General features: G+C 43.9%; 1 protein-coding gene and 1 long non-coding RNA gene across 2 annotated transcripts; one reads left to right on the plus strand and one right to left on the minus strand.

Moving 5' to 3' along the window:
* Nucleotides 1-2,184: 2,184 nt before the first annotated feature.
* ARL13A (ARF like GTPase 13A) lies at nt 2,185-16,534 on the minus strand. Its single transcript, XM_081897118.1, has 11 exons — nt 16,437-16,534; nt 16,210-16,322; nt 15,163-15,282; nt 13,771-13,841; nt 12,400-12,649; nt 9,743-9,848; nt 8,388-8,593; nt 7,086-7,179; nt 5,674-5,893; nt 4,257-4,355; nt 2,185-3,178 (listed from the first exon to the last, which is right to left on the minus strand). Coding segments are annotated over exons 2-11 (1,245 nt in total). The 5' UTR covers nt 16,212-16,322; nt 16,437-16,534; the 3' UTR covers nt 2,185-3,101.
* Nucleotides 14,272-17,238, plus strand: LOC309361869. The gene is made up of 2 exons (XR_014164678.1): nt 14,272-14,684; nt 16,547-17,238. It is a non-coding gene; the product is annotated as an uncharacterized lncRNA (long non-coding RNA).
* The last annotated feature ends 3,983 nt before the right edge of the window (nt 17,239-21,221 follow it).

The following is a 21,221-nucleotide window of genomic DNA, read 5'->3' on the forward strand; positions in this document are numbered from 1 at the left end:
AGAGGTTAGGACCTGAACCAATAGATTCAAATTACAAGAAAGGAGATTCCTATGAAACATCAGAAAGAACTTTCTGACAGAGATGTTTGACGGTTGAACAGACTCCCATGAGAGGTGGTAGACCTTGGAAGATTTTAAGCAGAAGTTGGATGACTAACTGTCATATATGATCTAGTTGAGATTCCTGCATTGAAGTGGGTTAAACTAGATTACCATTGGTGTCCCATCCAACTCTACCGCTTTATGCTTCTTTTTTTCAAAAAATATTTCTTTATTGCTCAATTTCCACATAACAAATTATCATACCATATAATCACCTACATAACCCCCCCCAAGCAGGACTTCCCTCAGCTCCTCTTCCTGGTTTCACTGCACATATTTTCTCTGCATATTATAAAATTGTATATATTCTTACATTTCTTTCCATCATGTTGTCAACAATGAATCTGTGTATGTTTAATTCAAAACCTGCCAAGGAGTCCAGTTCATTTTGTTGTGTTTTTAAATAATTTGTATAAAGTTCCCATTCCTCCTTAAAGTCACAGTTGTCCTTGCCTCACAGTTTGTATGTCAATTTAGCCAGTTCTGCATAATTCATCAATTTCTCTTGCCACTGTTCTTTTGTTGGGGTTTCCTCATTAAATAAATTCTTTGTTTTTCTTGGCAGGTCTTGTCCTACAATCCCTAACAAAAATGCTTCTGTTTTTTTGTTTTTTTTACAAATGTCATTTTAAACATATTCTTCAATTCATTATATATCATTTCCCAAAGTTTTTAAATTTCTTTACATTGCCACCACATATGATAAAAAGTGCCTTCTTTTTCTTTACATTTCCAGCAAATGTTAGAGCCAGTTTTATGCATTTTTGCTATCTGTACTGGTGTTACATACAATCTATACATCATTTTCATATAATTTTCTTTCAGAAGGGAACAATCTGTACTGCTTTATGATTCTATGTTCAATCAAGCCACAATTGTGCTGTTTTAGGTTTATGGAATCCACAGAGGCTCTGGCAGTACTCCAACAGAAGACTGTTTCAGCCTCTGAGTACTCCCCATAGTTGTACATTTACTTTTTAAATTTATTTAACAAGAGTTATATCCCACTTAATAATAATAATAATAAACCCTCTCTAAATGGCTTACACAAAATAATATAAAATATTCATAAGAAAATATCAATAAAATCGACAAACTTTAAAAGTAGACACAATAAAATTATGAAAGTACAGATGAAACCAACAGTTTTGAAAAACAAAATACAAAATAAAATATCATTTGGTACAGGTAATGGTCCTAAGGGAGTGCCCACTTGTCAATCACAGTTGGACATAAAGGATAAGGCAATTTCTAAGGGTATCCAGAACACCGATCCTTTCTTCTTCATAAGTATGATGCCTGCAAACTCTCCCTCTTAATAGGATGAGGCAGGAAGGCATATGCACACAATTGCTGGTTTAAAGTGTACAAAAGCCATTTTAACTGAGTTTTACTCAGTGAGCATTTATGTAAACTCATCTCCACATTTGTGCTTTAATGTCAATTACAGGTAGACTTATGCTGGTTCATGCCATGCACATCAGTCGTCATGGTGTGATGGGATGGATATGAATTGTTTCACTGACATTCCCTCCCCTCAACTAGCCTTCGAAAGTCTGTTACTGCTTCCAGAAGTAATGTGACCCTATCTGCTTTCCAGACCTGAACAATTGTGAAACCATCCAACAACTAGGTAGTCGCACAATGTGCTCCCTGGTGTCTACACAATGGAGCGATGCAAATTTATATTGCATTTCCCCAATGTTCTCAACTTAAAATAAGAATAAGAAGAAGTGGAGAATAACTTCAGAACATGTGTTGGATATGTATGATGTAGTGTGACAATTTGGAAAACGTCTGCACTTGCTGTACACAGAATGCTCTTTAAGATTTGATGTGTACACAGCCCAAATCTTGTTGAATTCTAATTTCACAGAAGTGTCTGGGAGAGAGGGAGAGAAGTACTGAATGTGTGTATGTTATATGTGAGAATAGATGCATGTGGGTATAATGTGTGCATGTGTATGAATGCAAAATTGTATTTGTAAATAAGTGTGTGTGTGTGTGTGTGTGTGTGTGTGAGAGAGAGAGAGAGAGAGAGAGAGGGAGGGAGGGAGGGAGAGGGAGAGGAGTGGCCCCACCCCCACCCACCTTTTGCAATGGCTCTTCCCACTACTGGCATGTGGCTCATGGAAAGTGAGCCATCAAAGAAATGAAAAAGGTTCTCCATCGCTGCCCCAGAGCCACCCAGGGCCAACTCAACTATTAGGCAGAATGAGGCAACCAGCTCAGGCAGGAAATGCTGGGAGGCAGGGAACAGCAGCAAGATTCTGGGGAGCTGTGCGCACAAGTGGCCTACAATGTGCTCCCTATGCAAGTCTGCTGCCTTCAGGCATGGTGGAGATGCTGTTTTGTTGCCAATGCTGAAGGAAGATTCAACCACCAATCTTGTTCGGCTTCTTGTGTAGAATAGGGCGCGGCGGACACATCATCTTGTCTTCTGCCTCAGGTAGCAAAATGACTTGGAGGAGTTCTGAAGGCACCCCACTCTTCTACTTCTGAGACCAGGGATACTTCCAGTTGCCATGTTAGTAGAGCATTCATCCTGATTTCATTGCAGGGAAATTAGCTGCCATTGGCTATTTAATGAGGATTTGTTATGATTTGCTTCCACGAAGTTAAGATGATCCTTGTATCAAAAACTAGCATTATCCCACACATTCCAGTGCCTTTCCCTTTCCTTATTGCAAAAGAAGTTCAGTGTTTTGAGGGAAGCAAGACCTCTTATAATTGCACAACTTTACTTTGCCAGTATGTGATTGAACCCCCTCGAAAACAGCGACAGGCAGGAAGCTCCCTAGCTTTCCATTTGGGGAGGGCTCTTTCCGTCAACTACCAACTGTATGCTAACACCTGCCCCTTTAAACACCTTGCAACATCTTGCAGAGATGAGCTTGGAACACCTCAGAATCAGGTTTGGCCTTGCTGCTGCAGTTTCTTCAATTCTCTTAGTACCACTTTGAATCCCCAGTCCCAAGGGAAAGTGTGGAGCATCTCATTTAGGGAGCGGTTGTAGACTGTGGCTTCCGGCTCTGTGGCTGCATTTTCAGAGCCAGCATGGCTCTCCGATACAAATCTGTGGAAGAAGGAGCCATGGATGAAACAGGGTGACCACTTACAGATTGCCAGAAAGAGGAAAAAAGAGGACATACATTTGCACAAAGTGGGGAAGATTGTGACCAGGAGACCTGCTCAGTCTGCAATCCTGCTGCTAACTGTTGATGGGAAACTTCGCTGGCCTCTGGAAGTTCTCCCTTTTTATGGTTCTTTAACGTTAAAGAATTTTGAAGCAGACAGCCCTTCAAACAGGGGACCATCCTCTGTAAAGTAGGGCGCAGTCACACTGGACTGATCTAATTACTTTTTCTTAACTGTTATACATACAAAGGAAGTAACAAGACCTCTAGTCCTACTCAAATCAAAAGCAGAGTCCCTAAGACAGCTGGATGGCCCTTTGTCCGCCTCCTTCCAGCAACTCCTGCAGCCAAGCTGGTGACAAATGTATTTCTCTGCTTTCCTTTGGACTACATCAGGGAGGCTGAGAGGGAGGGTCTTGTCCTCTGGAGATCCCAGGACCTCCACACTGCCCAGGCTTGTGCCCTGGGGAGACACTGCTAACACAGTGGTCTGGCTTCATCTCCAGAGGTGCACACCAGTGCCTCTCAAGACAGATGAATGCCAACAACAACAGGTGCTTCAGCAGGTGGGATCATATAAATCTGACAATTATTTAAGAAGATTCATACCCTAGTTATCCACCCAAGGATGAACAAGACAGCTAAGTAAATGGTTAGTCTAAAGTAGGAATGGGCAAATATGTAAAAGCTGGGTTCTCTCAGTTTATAATTTTTCTAGCCTTGAAAATTTATTTATCCACATTTCTACATAACTTGGCAAGTCCTCACGAACATTTTTCAGCATTTTAGTGAGAAATTCTCCCTTATACACGTGTTTTATATGCAATTTTACCTAATCCTGCTTCCACCTCCGTTTGGAAGCATTGCCATAGGACTTCACATTTGCCCACAATCTGGCTCAAGACCCTAAAATACGCAGAGCTTTTGTTTCCCCCCCAAAGCTAATCAAACTTATTTGTTGCTTTAATGAGTATCCTTAATATTTTGCAACCCCTTTCCTAGCTGAGTAAGATGTACCAAAAGTGCTTGATAGGTGCTCGTTTGGCTGGGTCTGTGATGATTCCTGAGATTTGACTTTATTTTTCAGTCTTTTATTTTTCTTCTTTGTGCTTTGTCCTGAAAAAAAAGAAGAAGTAGGGGGGGGGATGGAATAAATTCTCTGGTTTGCAAGCCACAGTAAACTATGGTTTGATCTATAGGTACTGGTTCAGGAGGACAGAATTAACCAGAATCCCATATTTGTGCTACAGACTCAAACCTGATTTCAGAGCCACATCATAGTAACTAGCAGGGACAGAAGGATCTGTCAGTAGTGGTTCTCTCAATCTCTCATTTTCCCAATCATAAATTCAGTTCTCTGCATATATGTAGCATTTACACACATATTTTTTTAAAGGAATCCTCATGAAAACTCACCAGCGTTTGGGGACCATGGCTAGCCAAGGAGCTAAATGGCAGCATAGTTTACTGTCTAATTGCCTAAGGACTACTTTGATGCAGAGAAGACACATACAATTCTAAAACTTTATTCCTGCTCAGGCAGACTAAAGCCACACAGACTCCAGGGTCCAAAAAAGAAGTAAGCAAGACTCAGTATTCAAGAAGAAATTGACGAATCCTTCTTTCAGGCCTCAGATTCAGAGATGGTCAAGGGAGGAATGAGAACACAAAAAGGCATGAAAATGCAAACAACCGTGGAGGAAGACAAAGAATCAGACTACTACATAAGCAAGATAAGGAAAGCTCCTGTCTCAGATCGGGCAGAGCTTTCAAACAGAAATTTAAATATCTATTTGGGCAAATTGCAGACTGGACTAATAAAAGCACTAGAGCTAAACCTAGAACTAAACAACCAGGTGGACATTCAAATGCTACAAATGGCAACAGAAGATCTGGCCCTAAAATTGGAGGAACAATCTGATTGAGAAATGAGATTTTGTTTCCCCCCAGTGACAGCATGATGGTTCATCCTTGTTCACCTTCCCTATAAAAGGTGGTGTGAAACAGGGCTGTGTTCTCACCTTGACTCTCTTTGGCATATTCTTCTTCCTGTTGCTCTCCAATGCCTTCAGCTCAGCTGAGGACAGTGTGGACTTCTATTCAAGAGTGATGGAGGCCTGTCCATGCCAAGATGAAAGCACAGCAGATCTTTACCTGCAAGATGTTGTTTGCAGCTGACAGCGCACTCTGAGGAAGTTCTACAGAGACTCACTCAAACCTGAAGCTCACTGAAGTGATCTTGGGCCAGTCACTGCCTCTCAACCCTAACCTACCTCACAGGATTGGTGTGAGGATAAAATGGAGAGGGGGAGCACTACCTGTGCCACCTCAAGCTCTTTGGAAGAAAGGTGGGATGGAAATATAATACTGCTACTTCTTCTTCATCGTCATGCTTCTAGCGTTTCTCTCATGTTTCTAAGAAATCTATGTTTACCTGCTGGGGGTGCAGCTGTTTCCAGAACTCTGGGGTTCTCTTGGGCAACCTTGTTGCTGGGACGGCAGACAGTGACACCTCCCACTTTGCTCCCACTTGCTGCTGCTTTCGCACTGTCATCTTCTGTCAAGGTATTCTCCGACTGCACCAAACCTTTCTTCTTCACCTTCAGCTTTAATTTCCCTTTCTTTTTCTTGGAGGCCACCGGCATTTCTTCCTGCTGAGCAGAAACAAAGTGCGTGCGTGTGAGAAAAAGCCCTGTCTCTGGGAATGCTTTCAGAAAACGTGGCACAGAAAATGTCAGGAACATAGGAAGCTGTATAACTGAGCCAAACAATTGGTCCATCTAGCTCAGTAACGGACTGGCAGCAGCCTTTCACACTTTCAGGAAGGAATTATAAGTTGCACTGGCCAACTTGTAAATGCCAAGGATTGAATCTGGGCGTTTCCGCCTGGAAAGAAGGTTCTGTGCCATTGAACTATGGCCCTGCACATTAGGGATGCTGGAGAATTCCAATGAAAATGGAAACTGCCAATGTTCACCTACAGTGGTACCTCTGGTTACGTACTTAATTCGTTCCGGAGGTCCGTTCTTAACCTGAAACTGTTCTTAACCTGAAGCACCACTTTAGCTAATGGGGCCTCCCGCTGCCGCCGCGCTGCTGGAGCACGATTTCTGTTCTCATCCTGAAACAAAGTTCTTAACCCGAGGTACTATTTCTGGGTTAGCGGAGTCTGTTAGTGGAGCCTGAAGTGTATGTAACCTGAAGTGTATGTAACCCGAGGTACCACTGTATTCATCTCATGTCCAGAACAGCAAATACAATTGGCATTCACTGTTGCTGCTGCTTTGAGCCTGCAAACAATACATAATTGATTACGTACCCCCCTCCCACATTTGCATTGCATTTCCTTTGCATTGAAATGAATGCGGTGGAATAGCATGATGACAACATAATTTATGTAATTTGTGGAATTAATTACATAAATCACATAAATTATGTAGTTTTGCCATGGCGGACAGTGAGATAAGCAACAGCAATTTTGATGGAAGATGAGCTGCTGAAATGAATGCAAGGTGGAATGGGACAGAAAATGGTGCCTTTTTGCATCCCCATTGCCCACACAAGGATTGTGCTTGACTTCCTGATCATGAGTTTGTTTGAGTGAAACGACCCATGATTTCTGGCTCAGATGTAATGCTAAGGCAGGAATTGTGATCTGTTTCTCCCCAGTGCTAGCAAGGAGCAAACTGGGTGCAAATGGTTCACATGTGGTAAATAATTAACTGTGGTTTATCGTGATGTCTAAACTTGCCCATTATGCCACTAATTAATTTTATGAAACACTGCATCTTTAAAAGTGTAAAATTCCTGGCAGACCAGACAAAATATAGCAGAATCACCAGTTACCTGGGAGGGGATATTCTGGGGCAGCTTTGTGGGTTTCTTTTCCTCCATCTTGGCATTTCCTCCTTGGCTGCACTCCCTTCTGGCCAATGACTCCCTAAAAAGCAGATGTAATAAATTATTCAAAAGATACACATATGCACATATTATTCTATTCCTTCAACTTTGAAACTAAGCAGTGGTGCTAAAAACAGCTCTGCCATCTTCTGTGTCTATGTGGTACAACAAATAAATGTAGTTTTTGGAGAACTTGGTCTCTATTCAACTACAGATCTACTGGTGGACCCTTGAGCAAATCAGGTGAAATCCCTACTATGTATTTAAAGCACTTTAGAAACACATGGGTTCCCTCAAATAACCCTGGGAGTTGTAGTTTATATAACTACATTCCAGCACCTTTAACAAATGACAGTTCCTAGGATCCTTTAGGAGAAGGTGATGTGCTTTAAATTTGTGTTAAATATATGGTGTCGATGTGGCCTCACTGTTTCTCACTCTCAGTTTCTCAGCCTCAGTCAATGTCAAGTAATTGCTGCTGTTTGGGTAGTAATTTCTGTCTCTGGCCTTTCAGCTTGTCCCATTTGTTCTACTTTTTAGGTCTGTGGGCACACACTTCATTTTACCAAGGAATCTGGGTAAAAACCAGATCCAATAGAATTAAGCTGAGCTTTGAAGACCACATACAGCTGAAAAAGGAAGTGGGAAAGAGCACCACTCTGTCAACTTCCCTCTTAATCTCTATGTACTTTTAAAAGAAGAAATAGGCAAGCACTCTCTTTACCTTATGACCAAGAGGGCAGTGTGTGTGTGTGGGGGGGACACAGAGGTTTCGTTGGCCCCAAGGTAAGACCTCAAGGGTCTATTGGAACCTTGGGTGCCATGTTGTTGACTCCTGCTTCAGTTTCTGCTCTAATTGTTCCCATCTTGTCTTTTCCCCTTTTGCCAGCTTGTTCTCTGTTCAGCTTTTCATCACCTTGCTCTTTCCCCTTCTCTCTCTTCACCACCCTGCACTAAGCAATCTTCTTATAAACTGACCTTTGTTTTCATTTGTAAGCTGGTTTATACAGTACTGAGTCAAACCATTGGCACATCTACCTCCATATTGTCAATGTTGACCAGCAGCGGCCCTCCAGGATTTCATACAAGAAATCTTCCCCCACCCTTATATAGAAATGATGGGGATTGAACCTAGGACCTTCAGCATGTAAAGCAAGATGCTCCAGCACTGAGCTATGGTCCAACCCCCTCTAAGATCTTAAGAGTAGGCATTACACACAGCATAGGCTTGCAGGAAGAAGGAGGAACCTGGCTTCTGATGTCCTGTTCCTGGATTTCTGTACTTTCTTGGATACCTCCTGCTCTAGTGACACTTGCTGTTCAGGACTGTCTTCCTGGATGCGACCACACAGTACACTGTAGTTGGTGGCAATTGTACGCAATAGCCAATGTAGCCCTTGAACGATGGTCCAGCATTGGATTTTGGGAAGCCTTTTGGAAGCTGAACATGGTTCCTGTAAGATGAAGGTAGAGGACAGCCAGTCTGAAAACCCAGCTGCCCCATTCAAGGCAAAGAAAGTAGAGGAGTCTGTGAGTTGGCAGATGGATGCCAACAACAAAACCATAATACCTATGGGAGGTCTGTTACAAGAAACTCTGGCAGGCCCTCTCTGGTGACATGTTCAGACCAGCAGGCAAAGGGGAGACATTTCCTGGTGCAATGCAAAACCTGCTACATGATGTAAGGGAAATTGATGTAGATGATACGGCTTGCTGCAAGAAGCCATTTTCTGCCAAACAACCATAAATGTATTTTCTATGCATCAGGAGTTGTTAACTAAATATAAATAAACAAACAAATAAATAATAAAAATTAACCTTTATTGTCACTACACCACCTGTGTGCAGTGAAATTAAATGAGCCCCCCTCCACCCCACACATACACTCAGTCTTGTTCATGCTCTGTGTGCTTGTCAATTGCACCACTATCCCCCCCCCCCATTCAGCAGCCTAACAGCCCACAGATAAAAACTGTCCTTTAACCTGTTGGTGCGGCTGACTATACTTCTGTATCTCCTGCCCGAAGGTAGGAGCAAACTAGACCTTATGTGAGCTAGATACTGCTAAGATAGTGCTGAATTCCAGGGCCAACCCACCCAGGAGGCAAGAGGAGGTGTCCGCTTGCTCTCAGTTAATTCCTATCTGCTTGCCTTCTTACAACCTGTGCGGGGGGGGGGGGTGTCACTGGCTGTTATCTCTACCCTTTTTAGTCTTCTGGTTGCCTTTGTGCAACCACAGGGAGCTGGATGTGGGCAAAACTAGAATTATTTGGCTCCATATGTCATGGCTTCTGAGTCTGCCGACTGATGTCTTACCAGTCCTAATAGCCACCAGCCTCCATTATTCCAGGTGTTGTGGGACTACAACTCCCATCATCTCTGACTGCAAGGACTTCCTGTCCAGATCTCTCTGACCCAATTTCCTCAATTCCATTGGGCAAGAATTAAAATGGGATATGTAATCTGAACAAGAGGAAGTAACAGTCTGTATAAACTCCATGAAATTGATCATCATGCAGGGCAGAGTGGACAAAAGGGAGACTTCCTTTCCAGCCCTTGTGAAGAATAGCCAACCTGTGTAAAGAGGGTATCATTTTACTTACAATTCGACACAACGACTTGTTTTCGTTCACCAACTTTTCCAGAGACAGGCACTCAATGATCTCACAGGGCAAGAGAGCATCCAGTTTGTCCTGCTTGTTTGCCAGCCTTGAACCATTCACATAGAAATTTGAAAACAGAACAGACAGAAAAGCTTTATTCCATTAGCAAACAGCACACTCACTGTTGTAGCTATACCATTTAAAAAAGCAATGGGGAACCTTTGGCCATTCAGATGTTGTTAGACTACACGTCCCATAACTGCTGTCCATTGGCCATGCTGGCTGTGGCTAGTGGGAGCTGTAGTACAAAGGTGAAAGGATCTGTCTACTTCTCAGTTTCTCCTTTTTCCAATTTTACATCCATCAGTGAAAATTTATCCTAATAATATAACTCTATTTTGTATGCTCCCCCTCCCCACAATATCTCCATTTTTATGCACGCTTTCCCCTTATATATGCATTTTTGTAAACATTGTTTGTTTGGAGAACTGCATCACAAAATTTGGGTAAGAATGGATTACGAATAATTGCTGTGGTTTTGTTCGCATATTGTTTTAGAAAGTGCAAACTTGATAAACTGAGCTTTAAAGCTTTAAATGTGTGCTGAATCAAATTTATGCTCTAACCCGAAGTCCAACAACATCTGCAGGGCACCAGGTCTACTATGCAGTATTGAATGGGCAGATCCACACGCTTAAAGCACATTTAACACACATTTAAAGCACATGACTTCCTCAAAGGAATTCTGGGAACTGAAGTTTACCCCTCACTGAGCTACCATGCCCAGCACACTTAACAAACTACAGCTCCCAGGATTGTTTTTTTTTTTGGGGGGGGAGCTATGTGCTTTAAATGTATGGTGTTGATGTGACTTTAGGCTTGATAAAAGACTACTAATAACTTTGATATTTCGCCAGTGTTATTCCATGGGTGCTAAGAGGGCCCCAAAAGATGAAGTGATGGTCAGAGATGACTCATCCCGATTTACCCCTTCTTGTTAGGAAAAGGGTTAGGAAAGTGCTAAACTGTCTATCCCTGCTTCTAGACCATGGGTAGACAAACTATGGCCCAGGGGCTGGATCCACCCCAATCACCTTTTAAATCTGGCCCACGGATGGTCCGGGAATCAGCGTGTTTTGACATGAGTAGAATGTGTCCTTTATTTAAAATGCATCTCTGGGTTATTTGTGGGGCATACGAATTCGTTCACCCCCCAAAAAAAAATATAGTCCAGCCCCCCCACAAGGTTTCAGGGACAGTGGAGCGGCCCCCTGCTGGAAAAGTTTGCTGATCCCTGCTCCAGACTGTCATTATTTTGTGGGAAGGATTAAAGCACATAGTAGCAAATTAGGTCTGCACAATTAAAGTAGATTAAAGCACTCTGCTGCTGTAGTACAATAAATCCATTTTTAAAAAAGAAAAGAAAAGAAAGGAAAGGGGTGACCTTTTTTAGTCAGGAAAGTGATGGGGGAAGGCACTGAAAGGTGTGGGATAAACAAATTATTAATGGGAAGAAGACACCCAAATCAGGATGAATGCTATTTGTTGTATCACTGCCTCATCAAACAAATTAGAATGGATGCTCAAGAAAGAGTGGACACTGTACACCCTCCACAATAGCTTGTGCAAGCTAACCAGGATGAATGGTCAGTAAATATCTGGAGGAACTCCAAAACTCTGTAAGGTAACAGTATTTGGCTGTAGGGAGCAGCACCTGTTTCCCGTAAGACCTACTATGGGAGTCATGGGCTTTTGGAGCATTTAACCTGCACCTCCAACTATGCTCTCTCTGTGTGTGTTTCTAGATAAACACAGATATGACAAAACACCAATGAGCCTCCAGTGGCTTCCTTCAAAAGGGAACTAAAACCTGGCCCCTGGAACTTTTCACTGATCACAGAAGTGGGCTGAGTGTAGGCTTATTGAGATGGACTGGAGATACATCGTTTCCCCTGTAAACTGGCTTGTGGATCTGATCATGACTTGGAAGGTATAAAACCACTCCCTTTACTGCTCTCTGTGGCACTTTGTAGTTGCCTCGGATCAGTTCTGCCTGCAACCTCTCTTTCATGTCAGTGGATATAACATGCCCAGCATCTGATGTCATATATAATGTCAAGTGTATGGCAGGTGGATGTAGCTTGGCTGAAATGGCCTCATGGGCCTAAAGAGGAATCCTAGGTAAAGGGACCCCTGACCATTAGGTCCAGTCGTGACCGACTCTGGGGTTGCAGCGCTCATCTCGCTTTATCAGCTGAGGGAGCTTTCAGGTCATGTGGCCAGCATGACTAAGCCGCTTCTGGCGAACCAGAGCAGCACACGGAAATGCCGTTTACCTTCCCGCCGGAGCGGTACCTATTTATCTACTTGTACTTTGATGTGCTTTCGCACTGCTAGGTTGGCAGGAGCAGGGACTGAGCAACGGGAGCTCACCCCGTTGCGGGGATTCGAACTGCCGACCTTCTGATCGGCAAGTCCTAGGCTCTCTGGTTTAACCCACAGCACCACCTGCGTTCCAAAGAAGAATCCTAGTGGGTCTAATAAAACAGGGAAGGCGGGGAGAGGAGAGGGGAGAGAAATCTCCACCCCTGTTTTACACCCATTCATTCATCACAGGGTACAAAGGAAGGAAGATGCCAGGAGAATCAGTATCTCACAGTAACAGAGGCTTTCCTGAAACTTTGGGGTGCCCCAGAACACGGGAGAGAGTCTTCTTGGCCTCTTCCATCCTTGCCACATCGCTGGAGTCAAGCACAAAGATAATCCCATGTGCGGTGCTGTATTGGTCCCTCCAGGTTCCCCAGGACTGCTGTCCACCAGGCAGGTCAATGAGGGACACCTCAAACCTGTCCACCCTGAGTGCCGTCTGGTTTGGCTTCGTGATGGGAAGCACTTCACAGGAGAGGACTGCAAACAAAAGTAGCAAGAGCAAACGAAACAACAACAACGGGCATCAGTCTCAAGTAAAAATACAGGTAAGGTCATACGCCACAGGAGCTTTCCTCTAATTTCCAGAAAAAATATAGGAAGTTGCAAGGAGGGCCTGATATAAAATGTTGCACAGTGAAGCATTCCTGTTCAGGTCTTTCCTCTAGGATACACCATTGTATTTGCCCACTCAAGCTCTGTTTCCCATTATATTCCCCTGTCAGCATACGCTCAGGCTGTGTATGCATCCATGCATTTAAAGCACATTTATTCCCCCAAACAATACTGGGAACTGTAGTTTGCTGGAAATTGTACCTCTGTGAGGGGTTAACCACAGGTCCCAATATTTTTGTTTGTGTGCTTTAAATGTATGGTATGTATGCAGCCCAAGTCCTTATTATATTGTTTTGGTAGTCTTCCAGTTTTCTGTTCTTTTGCAAACTTTAGGGTTTCCCCAAGCCTACTGATACTACTCTCTTGGCCATAGGTATTGCTATTTTGGTGGTTTGAGCAATGGTACTCACAGCCCAAACATTGGGAATTAAGGGAATTATAGAGCTTTACTGTTTGAGTGACGGTTGTACAGAGTAATGTGTCAGGTCAGCCAGTGCGTACAGGGCTCATAGGCAGCTGAAATCGGCAACAAGGGTTATAGGTTGATGCTGAGACTCAGGTCTACCTGACAGCTAGTCTCCTAGAACTAAACTATGTAAGACTGGCTGAGGAATGTTATATGAAAGAAAGGCCTTCAGCACAGGCTGAGGACTCATTCACACTTCCTTTTGCGCCGCATCTCTAGGCACAAGTCTGGGCCTCCCAGGTCTATGTCCCAGCATGTTTTACTGCTGAACTAGAGCAAATGGATTGCTGCTTGCTCCGATTCGGTGGTAAAACATGAGTTTTCCTTGGGAAAGCACCAGAACGGAACAGAATACTCAGACACAGACCTGAAAAGCATGGACCTATAAACTCAGAGCAAAGGTTAAGTGTGGATGAGCCTTTAGAGACACTCCTGTCAGCGCTACTAGGCACTGAATTCAGGTTCAGGAGTGGAAGAGCTGGAAAGCTTAACTGACATTAAGTTCTGCTTAGCAACTCACCTCTCTGGATTTCTTTCACCAGGGAACTTTTTCCTGCGCTGTCTAGGCCAAGGACAAGAATGGTCACTTTCCTGATGGGAAAGAGAAGGGTCATGTAAAGATGCAATCTGGTAACACCTTTGCAGGGAGGGAGGATTAGAGTTCCCCTAGTAAAGTGAAATCCAGATGAACTGTTTAAAAAGCATGGGCTGGCCTTTGGATGACATTTTGTTGAAGGGGACCCTGTGAGGAACTATTTTGTTGCAGAGGGAGACTGTGAGAAACTATTGCATGGAAACACCTTTAAAAAAACACACAACTGCTTTGTGCACACATTCCACCCTTCCTCTCCATCCATATGGCTGCACTTTTTTGTTAAGAAAGATGCATGGCAAGTCCTAAGCATGCCTCTTCAAAAATGTAATTATTGTAATGAGTACTTTGGCCCTGAAGCTCTCCACAGTGGGACCAATAATTCTTCCAAAAAATGTTTACAAGCCATTGTTTTGTGAGGAGAATTACCAGTGATGTGAAGGGTCTGTTTTTTTCCTCTCCTCTTCCCCCCCCCCCACCCCACAACAGGTGGAGGAGTTCTCTGTTTAAGAATGGCAGGCAAAAATGAATCAGAGCACATATTTCCTCATCATTGCATTGCCATTCTGAGGGAACATGGCATACTCATCCCCTCTCTTTGTGAAAATGTGGCATGCGTAGTAGCATAGTGCAGGCCTTCTGTGTTGCTATAGTGATTTTTTTGTGGGGCGCAGGCCTAGTTGAAAGGGCAACATATAGTTGGAACAGAAGTGGATGGAAGCACGAAGTGCATCACTTGGCAACCAGCAGGGCTTCAGCTTATTGCCTTAGCAACCTTTGTTTGGCACTATGCAAACAAACCAGAATTCAGTGGTCGTATAAAGCTGGGAGAGAGATGTATGGTGAGTCTCTCGTTACCCAGAATGCTCTGCTTACTTAGGCACTAAATGCAGCAGTTCCTTTAAAAAAAAAAAAAGGAAAAAGATATTGAGGCTAAAAGCAGGACCAGAGCAAGACATTTGCTATCTGAGGAAAAGAACAAGATTGTGCCATCTCCCAGTTCCACATGCAGAAGTCAACGCTTTTTGTTGCGACGTTAAATCGCTGCTGTTCTCTCACCAAAGAGTACTTTCCTCAAACTTGGGGCTTGACTTCCAGGATTCCAACAACTAGTCTTGGGGCTGCCACCACATGTTATTTTCATCCTCTTTAGTATGTTACCCTTGTAGAAATCCATAGGAATGAGGATGGGGACGAAGTTAGTTAGCTCAACCTGTGGCTCCATCTATAACTGGCTTTGCCTTCACCTACCACTGACTTCCCAGCCTTCTTCCCCACCAGTCCCACAGGGCACCAGATATCCTTGCTCTCCAGATTTACCTCATTGGCTCTTGGATAGCCTGCAGCCAAGACCAGCAGTAAGAGAAGAGGTGAAACATACTCCAGCAAACCACAGAGATGAACAGGGACAGGGTGAGTCTCTGGCTTTCCCCCGTCGTCCTTGAAGAAAAATATCAAAGCAACAATCCTGTTGTAAGATTTTCTTCCCTTAAAAAAATGGGGGGGGGGGATGCTTTACTGGTGGCTATGTGCATACTTCAGTATAGGGCAAGTTGATGGCTTAAAATAAATAAATAGCAGACTTTAGATTTTAACTAAGACCCCAGGATCTATCAATGGAACCCAGTACAAAACACATGCTTAAAATCAAATATTTTGGACTCCACAATTTTGTTTTGAATAGCAGAACTGAATGGTGCTCTCTCAGTCCTTCCACACACATGAGAACATAAGAACACTCCTGCTAGATCACGCTAGTGCCCCATCTAGTCCACCACAGTCAGATGCCTGTGGCAGACATGCAAGCAGGGCATCAGTCACCTGAGCACAGCAGCAGTCTCCCCCCCTGAAGTTTTCAGCAATTGCTATTCAGAAGAAATACTGCCTCCAGTTGTGGAGGTAGATCATAGCTATGAAGGCACGCACTCATTGATAGTCCATTTCTCTGTCAAATCCTTTTTTAAAGCCATCAGAGTTGGTGGCCATTGCTGCTTCTCATGGGGGTGAGCTCTGTAGTTTAACTGTGAGCCAGGTGAAGTAGTAGTTTTATTTTGTTTGCCCTGAATCTTTCAACATTCATCTTCATTGGAAGCCCGTGAGCTCTAGCGTTAAAAGGGAACAGCTTTTCTCTGTCCACCTCCTCCATGCCATGCATAATTCTTTATATACTTGTATCATGTTGCCTCTTACTCAGCTCTTCTCTAAGCTATGCCACCCCAAGTGCAGTGAGTATACCTGTATATTATGCACTTGTAATCTATCCTGGGACCTTACAGTGAAGTGCAGATTTTTATTTATTAAAAAAACACACCTTATAAATAAATGAATACATCCTTTCCTCAAATCTCTCTTTAAAAAGCTCTTTACATGGACTTTGATCCAGGATTTGGCTCTGTAAGAGATTGATGGTCCCCTGCTTCACACACTGTATCTCCCCTTTCCTCTTGAAGACCACCTCCCAACGGTCAGTTAGGCCTAACCTAACAGAAAGCCATGGCCAGGAATATATTTCAAATATGTGTGGCTGGCAAACCAAGGCAGGCTGAAGAATTCCTATTAGGTCAGGAGGGTGAAATTAAAACATAAACTCTCACCTCTTTCTTGCTTTCATGTGTTGCTCTTCCCTGTTGATGGCTCCGCTGCAGCCAGCTAAACTTAATCTGGATTTAATGTATTCACCACCCCTTGTTTCTTTAATCCCAAGGACATCCAAGGGAGGAAAAACGGCAAATCCAAAGGACTGTCAGTTTGAAGGCCTTGCTTCTTTATCCAGAAATGACAAGATGTGTGTGAGAAGATGCCTACGATTTCCTGCGCGGGCTATGCCCTGAGTGTCTGAGGAAAGAAGCAATCAGATTTGTCTCTTGTTTTAAATGGCTTGAGAAAATGGAACACACCAATTGGGCAGTTCAGCAAATCTCTTGTAATGGATCACATCACGGTTCAGTCAGTCATGTGTTGGTTTAATCCTGGGATTGACCTTTCAGCACCTGCAGGAAAGCACAGCCATTCGTTCTACAGTCATTCTGAAACTTCCTTATTTGCAGACAACAGTCAGTCGGTGTACTGGATAGATCAGAGATGGGGAACTTGTTGTCCTGCATAATTTGTTGGACTACAATTCCCATTACCCCTGATAATTGTCCATGCTGGCTGGAGGTGATGGGAGTAGGAGTCCAGCAACATCTAGAGAGCATTCTTGGGAGAGAGAGTCTTGGACAAGTGGGCAATGGCAGCAGGAGAGCAACTGTGAAGCAATTTAAAAAGCAGAGACTGTGACAATACATCAAAAAGCTTCAGTGTACATAAGACCAATTCATAAAGCAGCATTGATGACAATACAAACATATTGGCAAATAAATTTTAATAAATGAACTACGCTTGGGTGCCCTTTTACATGATTAATTTTAGCATGTTTCATATTATATTCTCACTCTGGGAAGCTCAGGGTGGTACGTGGTATTATCCTCTTTATTGCGCATGAGGCGAGGTGAAGCTATTTGCCTTGGGTGGCAGATCTGACCCCCTCCCTGCCACCACTGTTGTGCAGGTGACAGCCCTGCTGGGACTTTGCGTGTGCCACCCACAAACTGCCATTGCCCTCACCCCTGCTGCTGTGCCCTCATTGCTGTACCCTTGCAGCAGCAGCTGGATCATGGCGGCAGCACAGGTGCAGCTGCAGGTGAGTTGTGGTGGCAGGGCTGGCAGCAGTGTGAGCACAACAGCAGAAGCAGGGAGAGGGTGGGACAGGACTGTTGGGATGTTCTGTTCCACCTTAAGAAACAGGCATGATTGTTGTGTGTCACATGTCTGTTTACACTCCAGCTCAGTATGCTGGGAACTTCTTTTTGTGTACAGTGGTACCTCAGGTTCCATACGCTTCAGGTTACATACGCTTCAGGTTACACACTCCGCTAACCCAGAATTAGTGCTTCATGTTAAGAACTTTGCTTCAGGATAAGAACAGAAATTGGGCTCCAGCGGCACAGCGGCAGCAGGAGGCCCATTAGCTAAAGTGGTGCTTCAGGTTAAGAACGTGTTAAGTTGTGGGTGAACATATCAGACGACACAATGATTCTTCAAACAGCTCTTGTTTATTCACAGGTCAGAACAGAACAGAACTGAACTGAACTGAAGGGTTCAGCCAGCCTGCTTATATAGAGCTCCGCTAGAACGCAACAGTAACCACTTTCTGTAACTATCCAATCACTGAATGTCACTTTCAATCCCTTATTTGCATATGTTGACCTGAGTGAAAACTATCTACAGTATCCCCCTGCTGGCCCAGGGTGAGAATTTCAGTACATAACAGAACGGACATCTGGAACGAATTAAGTACTTAACCCATTGTATAGCTTTCTGTTTTGCTTTGGACACGAAGGAGATCAGACATGTTTTCCTTTTGTCCTGATCTACCCTGAATAAACCTGCTTGTAAATATGCTCACAAAGCCTCTTGTGCCATTTCTGTTTGCACAGTGTTTATTCTGCTGAATTGTGTGCTCAGTCTTCTGAAGCCTAGGCACAGATTCATGCTGCACCAAGGGCCGAAGTTTCCCCGGCACACCGGCCAGTGGGCTGGAGCCAGCTGGGGGCCTGCCAATTGCCCCAGTTTCCTTGGGTGTATGCCAACAAGGGCAGAGGCTCAGATTTGTGGGTATCATTGGGGCAGGGGCATGGGTGGGGGAATTTTGCCTACAGGGGTGAAAGGTATTGAGCCAACCCTGCAAACTAGACTAGTCTGGCACTGGAGAAAGGTGGTAAAATCAGAAAAGCTAGAAGATGAGAGTGCTATAAAACTAGTTAACTGTGAGGGATTTGAGCAGATTAAAGTTGTGTCCTAGATAAAGTCTGCTGTGCTGAAGGGCAGTGAGAAGGGGGGGGGGACAAAAAATAGTGGAAGACTGTGGTGTATAGTGATTAGAGCGGGGGTGGCTCTCATGTCAAAAAGCTCTTTGAAAGGAATCGTGTCAGACTTTTGCAAAAACAATCTTTCCTTCTCCCAGCAGAATGTTGGGCAAGGAGGGACTGAGAGAGGAAGAGAAAGGGTTGTCAGAAAGAGACAGGTGTCAGGAAGAGTGAGAGAAGAGAGGTGCCCCCCTCCTGGATTTCACCCTACCCAATACTGTCTTCAGCCCCACAGAACGCCAGTATGCAGCTGATATATCACCCCACAAGGTAATGTGGGCTCTGAGAGATTAAAAGGTTGTCCACCCCTTGCTTACAGCGTTTGGCTATAAATCTTCCAATGAAAGTAGTTTGAAAAGCAAAATGAAGTCCCTACACAGGTGGGTGACCTTGATGGGGTTGTCACTTTCTCTCACACAGAACTGGTGTATATTTAAACTACGTGTGTGTGCGCATGCAGGGTTGAGCACAGCGCACTTTATGGGAAACAATTTAGATGCATTAAAATCTGCTGGGAAATGAGTTCTGCATTAGACAGGAAGAAGACTCACACTTTGGCTAAACTCCAGACTAAAATCAGAAGCCAATAATGGTGTCACATTAAACCATGGTTTATTTTAAACTGGGCTTGAAATGCGAATGAGCTGCATGCTGGTAAACATAGCTCAAAAGGCAATGCTTTGGTCCTCCCCAACTTCTGTATTTAATGAAGCAGAAAAGGACAAGCCAGAGATAGGCATTACATGCAAACCAGTCCTTGCAGTTAATTTGAGGAAAAGAGCTATAGCTATAGCTGCAAATTATAACATAGATAATTGATGGGGAGGGGGTCCCCCCTGCACTTCTCCTTTCCCCTCTCCCAATTAACCTCTGTCTCCAGTGATCGCCTCCATGACATCACTAGGGCCTGTCTCTGTGACATCACCAGTAGCCGCCCCTAGGTCTCAGGTTTGGAACATGAAATCTCAGTGTCTGGGATACTCCTTACCTGACACCCCTAACAGTAACTGGTTGTGAGAGTTAGCATGCAAATGAACATCCAATATCTTGTTTTATTGTTATTAATATGCTTACTTAACTGTTTATTTTCTCATTAACTGTTGTTTTTAACATTTGTATTGCTAAATGCTTGTGAAAGAAAGAAAAGTAAGAGGCCTCTAAAGAAACCAGTTCGGCTGCATAAGGAGCTTACAAATGAGCTGAAATTTAAGAAGGGTGTATATAATAAATGGAAGAAAGGGGAAATCACAAAGGAGAAGTATACACAAGTAGCCAGCAGTTGCAGGGAGAAGGTCAGGCAGGCAAAAATTCAGAATGAGCTCAGGCTTGCAAGAGCGGTTGATAATAATACAGTAATAAGAGGTGTCTTTGGCTGTGTTCAAAGCAAGAGGTAGAACAATCAAGTAGTAAGTCCTCTGTGTCTAGAAGATGGAGAAATGCTACTGGGTGGAACTACTCAACACCTACTTTGCCTCTGTCTTCACCCAAAAGGAAAGCAATGCCCAACGTGGTGATAACAAATTAAATGATGGACCAGATGACCCTTGGGATCCTTTCCAACTCTGCAATTCTACAACTCTGTGATTCTGTGTGGGTGCAAGTGTGTAGAAAGATCTGGCTTTTCATGGCTGGAATTTAGCCTACGGTGCAAAGGAAAGAGTCACATCCATTATACTGTGTATTTCTGCTTCTGGCTATGTCCATCATTGGTATGTGGCTCCCAGATGGCTGCCCACAAGGGCAGCTGTCCCTTGGGTTGGAAAAGGTTCCACACCCTACATGCCCTACATGTTACCTACCTTACTTCATCTGGCAGGGGCCACATGCAACAGCATTTCTGAAGAGCATCCTTAGGTTTGGGCAAGGTGTTTGCATCTGTCTGTCTCAAGAGGCAATGGAAGAGTGTGCCATCTGAGGTGGTTGGAGAATTACAGCACCTGCTGTGGCTGTAGAGACCAGTATGGGAGAGACACATTTTATTGCAGCTGGAACAGATGAAAGCATCCAGTTTTGCTGTTACAGATGCACCATGGCTTTTCTTCTCTCTGTGCTCCACCTAGCGGTCATATCTCCTCTGATCACTGCTGTGGATACAAGGCCTGACTGTCTGTCTCCTGGCACAGCAGTCTTCTGCAAGTGACACCTACACAGTGGAGAGGGGGGATGTCTAACATTACCAGGCTTCATGTCATATTGCAGACAACTTTATAATGTAGAGTTAGTCTGCCAATGGGCCTGGTGTCTGATGTCAGCTCTCCATAAAGCACGTCCTTGGGGATTCTGCCATCTTCCATTCTGTGTACACGATCAAGCCAGCATAGACCTTGCTGAGACAGAAGTGGGAGCATGTTGGGAATGTGGACTTGGAAGATCACATATTTGTTTGAGACTCTGTCCTGCCATGTCATAAGAACCTGACGTACTTTTATCTTAGCATGGAGACATCCCAGGTTGAACAGAACAAGACCCCAG

Source organism: Podarcis melisellensis (genome assembly GCF_964234715.1).
Source record: "Podarcis melisellensis genome assembly, chromosome: Z".
NCBI classification, from domain to species: domain Eukaryota; kingdom Metazoa; phylum Chordata; class Lepidosauria; order Squamata; family Lacertidae; genus Podarcis; species Podarcis melisellensis.